Genomic DNA, 5465 nt, shown 5'->3' on the forward strand with positions numbered 1-5465 from the left:
GGTGGGGGGGGGGGGGGGGTCACACAGCCTTTCAAAGAAGAATGTACTTTGCAACACAACTCAAAAGAAAAGACCAAGCTACAACTAAGAACATTATATGATCTGTACTCTCTAAGGCCAGGGGTCACCTAGATCAGGCTTCTTGACAAAGATCTGATTGTATTCAGGTCGCGACATCTGCAGCAAAATTCATTCAATAATCGGTGTAAGACAAAAGTTCCAAAATACCTGATAAAACAATCTGCATTCATCTATAGTGAGGTAACTAACTCACACAAGGACATGATTTGCCACTGAGACATGTCAATGTAACAGGTAGGCATCCAGATCAAACAGTCTGGATGACCAAACCAAGGAAATGCATATGACGTTTATATCTATTCCAAATGGTGTTTTTTATTCTAACATCATAATTCATATGCCAGAAAGGCCTACCATGGACCCCCCCACCAAAAAAAAATGCCTGTTTTTTGAGAAATGCATAATACCCGCCATTCAATCAACAACGAAAGGTTCCAAGTTGTGCGAAGGAAAGTATTTGTATTCAGTAAGCTACTATAACATCTATGATTTCACCTGATTTCTTAATAATCATTTCAAGGAAATAGCTAGGTCTCCAATCAAATATATTCGGATGGCTAAATCTCAACAATGCATGTGAACTCAAAACTAGTGGTTTCTGCCAAACACTTAAACAGTGTAATTCCCATAGTCATCAGCACGGGGGAATTTCTCAAGATCTTTTTTTAAAGAAATTTCTCAAGATCTAATATGGATAAAAATACCACAATTCTACCAGTTATTATCTACACTAGGGATAGGGAAAATTCTAAGCTATATGGATGAAGAGTATCTGCATTCACTAACCTTCTGTGATTTCAGCTGAGAACTTAACAACCATTTAACACATTCGTATTCGAATGGAACTACTGTATACTATTCAAAAATCATGGCCACGCAGTGCCAAATTGACCAAACGCGCCATGCGAATTGAGGCATTGAACTACCCTACTCGATCTCATTCTGTGTTCGGGGGAGAGATACTGCCATACTGGGTTGCTGTGGGTGCTTACGAGGTCCTTGAAGAGGAGGAAGGCGACGAGGAAGAAGAGGACGAAGAGGATCTCGAACTCGGCGAGGCGGACGAAGCGGAACACCTTGTCCACGGCCCTCGTCAGGAGCCCCGGGTCGTCCCCCCTCCTCCCGCCCCGCTGCTGCCGCATCGCTCCCGATCGCTCGTGGATTCCTCTACTCTTGCTTCCGCCGGATCCAAGAGGTCAGCGTCACGAAGGCCAGGCACGCCCCTCGCAGTAGAGGTGAGAGAGGGGGGAGCGCAGGTACCGGATCTCCGGCCGTCCGGCGGCGTGGGGTGCGGCGGAGGGGAGGGCGGGAGGCCCCGATCGGGCGGTGAAGTCGCGCTGCGGTGGAGAGGGTGGAGGGGAAGGGACGACGAGAGGAACGGAATCGGGGTTCGGCCGGCGTCTCAGGAGCCTCGCCTAGAGGTAAATGCGTAGCCCACGTCCGTCGGATGTCGATCAAACGATGGATAAAAGATGAGGGGAGGCTAGCCGTGAGGACTGACTGGAAGGGAGATTGAACATCTATGCATCTTCAGATCCTGTTTCGGATATATGAATTTCGTACAAGTTCAAAATTTGTAGGATTAGGGAAAAAAAAGATATCCGTGTTTCAGGGATATTTGAATTTCACATGAAAAAGTTTTCAATTTCTATACGGTTGAGGGGAAAAAAACATGCAAGTCCCACTAGGCTTTTGTCGCTTCAGAGAAGGATTTACCTTTCTTTGCTCGAGAGAGTGATTATATGATTCATCACTCAACAACAACCTGAAATGCAGTTGCATTGCATTCCTTACCAGAATAATATTTCAGGTTTGCAGCGGGCTGAACATGCTTCATGAAACGTTCCAAAAAAACAATGGATAATGATGCAGAAGCCACTGTTGACTAGCCGGCACTTCGTAACACAAGACTATGCCACGAGTTGGCGTAGCTTTTGTGCAAGAAGAGAAAACAGCACAGCTGCAAAGCTATCCGCTGATTCGCCTCAAGAAATGGCATTGGCATGTAGAGAGCCTCATGAATAACCCAGTAAGAAAAAAAATGCATTCCTGTGAATTACCCTCCTCCAGTAGAGAATTACACGGTAAAGAGCGATATTTTCTAATTTCTGGTGCCCTGAAAAGAATGGCCAATAGAGAGTAGTTCATGACAAGAATACATTTACAAAATACAACTACAAAGAAGAAAAAAGAAAGAAGAAATTTCCCGTGGGAACTGACTAAACCAAGGTGTTATCTTTGTATGATTCTGAGAACAGGTCAATGCATCAAGTTATCCATTTCGAGGTAACTTGAGCACGCTGCCTCGGTTTCATGGGAGTTTGGGACAAGTTCCTCTTCTTCATGTTGGAGGAGACGGTTGGGCTGAAATAATCTTGGCTCTTCTGTGAAATGGCTGCAGCCTGTAGATGCGGTTTTCTCAAAGGGATGAAGGTGTGCGACTTCGAGGGGACTCCTTTTGATGATTCGACACTTTTAGGTGAGTCCCATTTGTTATGATTCACAAAACTTTGGGATCGACCCAATATCTCAGCCTTCTTGTCCTTTGGACTTGGAATGTTCCGGCTTTCCCTTGTTTCAGCAGAGTACATTGTCTCCTCCCCGCTGCTAAAACCATCCCTCTCATCTCCTAATTCTGATATCGCGAGTGGGGAGGAACTGGACTGCACCTCACTCCAGCAATTTTCCTGGTAAGCAACATTGTGAAGAGTGCCACAGTTGATTTGCACGTTAGATGGACGTGTTCCATGCGGAGCTGGCCTGTTCGCCTCATTTTTGTTCTCATCAGGCATCATTTGCTTCAAGGGAAGCGGTAGGCGAATAGATCTTGAATGCCCAGGAGGAAGGCTAATATCCATAAGTGAAGCAGCTTGCTCGTTCTTAGGTTTGCACATTTTTGAGATGAGCTCATGTTGCCCATGGAAAGAATGTGAGACAGTTGAGTCCTTTTCGCCATGTGAAATCTTGGCAGATGCTGAGCTGCAGGCTCCATGCTGCCATGTTGGTCTTGGTGGTATCTGTGATGATGACAAGACATCACCACCCTCTCGCTCCGTGGTCTTAATATAACGAATATGACCAAAGGAAGAACGCCCACTTCGTTCTCCAGAGGTTGTCAACCGTGCAGGAGTCATCATTGGCTTGCTAACATCTTCTAAGCTACCATTCCAGTGTTGTTTTAACCATTCACATACTGCAGGGATAGGGATCCCAAACTGTGTGGGCACATCCTTTCTTGATGCAAGAAGCACAGTTGATGATGCGGAAGCATACCCATTAGGTGTAGAAGGTGCAATTTTCATGGGATCACAGACCATAAAAGCTAGATTTCCGTGCATATCAAACCCAGCAGATCCCGGATGCCACAAGACTTCATCAGTTGAGAACTTTATAAGGTTGTCTGTAGCTATTACAACCTTCCCCTCGTCTACAGCCAAATCCCTCCTGTTATGTCCCAGTAGCAAAACTGTACTGCCAAGGTCCAAGCTGGGGTTCAAGCAAGTTTTCAAGAAATGAGGCTGTTGCCCATGTGAACTTGAGTCACCATCCACGACATCAAGACCAACTATTGTAAGGTCAAGAATAGGACTGGTAATAAAGAACCTGAAATGAAGACATAAAATGTGTAGCAGTAAGTAATCTGGCAAAGGCATGGAAGAAAAAGCCCCATTTGAGTTCCTATACTTTTTTAGCTTATTCAACCACTAACGGCAAGGAGAATGTGCATCATATTTTTCTCTTCATGGCTACTTTTTTTAAAGATTTTATATCCTTTCAAAAAAAATCTTAAGAAAGGAGCTTCCTTTGCTATGTTGAAAGCATTTTTATATCCTTCCATCATTCCATATAACTAATCATTTGAATGTCTGGGTGTTGGACAATAAAGTGTTCCAGAGGAAAATCCAGGTTGATCCCATGTTGAGTTAAGAGTGCATTAAAAACATGTCCTGTGCTCATCAATCAAGTGAATAAGTAGACCTGAGGACCACTTCTCAGCAGATATTACTTGCCAAAGAATCTTATGTACCATTAGCCAACCAGCAATCTAAACTTGAAAAGAATTTATGCCATCCTGTACAGAAACAGAAAGGCAATCCAGTACTAGGCTAAAAGTTATCCACTATTGCACAAACCAGCATTAATCCCCCATCCCTTACAAAATGGCAGCAAAGCTTTCTAATTTTATTGTCATTCAGTAAGGCTGAGAGCCTGAGTCAGTGAGCATACGTCTCTCTTGGTACGCTGGTCCATGTATCTGCTACTAGCAGATCTTTAATCTCACAAAATCCTATCAACAAGGAAGCATAATGCACTTACACTTTCTATACCTGTTCCTCGCCAACCAAACAAAATGAAAATCCTTATCCCCACCGGCATGTAATACTGTTGCTAGTCGCTACATGACTAAGTGAATCAATAAAATCAAGATTATCTAAGTCCATGACCACAAGCCCAAAATAATCTCCTGAACAACATGGAAGTCAACCCAAGCACAATGGCCCTGAGTCTCAAGCTTCCACGCAAACAAAACCCCTTTTCTCAAATGCAGAAACCAGCAGTTGGTAGATAGATTCACAGAAAAAAAAAACTGAATCATATATACATCTGGGAAGTGTGAATTACTAAAAAAACTACCAGCTTTCAATTAACTGGAAAAAAAAATCCTTTTACACCACGGTCAAAGGACTCAAGGTGCCACATCAATAATCAGGTACGAACGCAGCAGAATGAAATTGGCAAAAGTTCTGCACTCTCTAACCCAAAATCCAATCTTTTCATGCGGCATTGTACTATCAAGAGATTGCTGGGGGATGAACTCGCTCCCAAAAAATCTAATCGCTTGACACCGCATTGCACATTCAAACCAAGCCAAGGGAAAGGTAAACAGGGGAGTCCAAGAAATGCGCTGTTACCTCTGGGGAACCAGGCGAGCTAGGAGGCGGCCGTGGCTGAGCCGGACCTCGGCGGCGCCCGCCGCGGCGGCCGAGGGGATGGTGCCGTGCGTGGTGAGCAGGAGGCCTCGGTGGATGAGGAGCCCGCTCCCGCCTTTGCCTCCCGCTCCCCCTCCTCCTCCTCCTCCGCCGCCGCCGCCGCTGGGGAAGGATACGGCAGCTACGGCGGCGCCCTTTGCGGCGAGGAGGCTGGACTTGATCCGCTCCAGCTTGGCCCCGCCGGAGCAGAAGCACCACCCGGAGGCGTCGCCCAGGACCCCCATCCGGCCACGCTTGCCTTCCCCCTGCTACTGCTGCTGCTGCTACTCCGTCAAGCGGCGGCGGGCCACGGACGGCGACGCCGAGCGGCTGGCTCGTGTGGACTCGTTTTGGTTTCGTGCTGAGGGAAGGGGACCGGACTACGGGAGTCGTGGCCTCAAACACCGAACGTGA

General features: G+C 46.2%; 1 protein-coding gene across 1 annotated transcript; it reads right to left on the minus strand.

Moving 5' to 3' along the window:
* Positions 1–2099: 2099 nt before the first annotated feature.
* LOC101754787 lies at positions 2100–5465 on the minus strand. Its single transcript, XM_004973927.3, has 2 exons — positions 4995–5465; positions 2100–3684 (listed from the first exon to the last, which is right to left on the minus strand). Exons 1-2 carry the CDS (start codon positions 5294–5296, stop codon positions 2349–2351), a joined length of 1638 nt encoding a protein of 545 aa, XP_004973984.1. The 5' UTR covers positions 5297–5465; the 3' UTR covers positions 2100–2348.

The sequence above is a fragment of the Setaria italica genome, chromosome VI, assembly GCF_000263155.2.
Source record: "Setaria italica strain Yugu1 chromosome VI, Setaria_italica_v2.0, whole genome shotgun sequence".
Taxonomy (NCBI): domain Eukaryota; kingdom Viridiplantae; phylum Streptophyta; class Magnoliopsida; order Poales; family Poaceae; genus Setaria; species Setaria italica.

Excerpts from the sequence above, each read along its gene's own strand:
- LOC101754787 (XM_004973927.3), bottom strand. The coding sequence starts at position 5,296 with ATGGGGGTCCTGGGCGACGCCTCCGGGTGGTGCTTCTGCTCCGGCGGG. Across the intron at positions 3,685-4,994 it reads GCTCGCCTGGTTCCCCAGAG|GTTCTTTATTACCAGTCCTA; the intron begins GTAACAGCGCAT and ends TCTTCATTTCAG.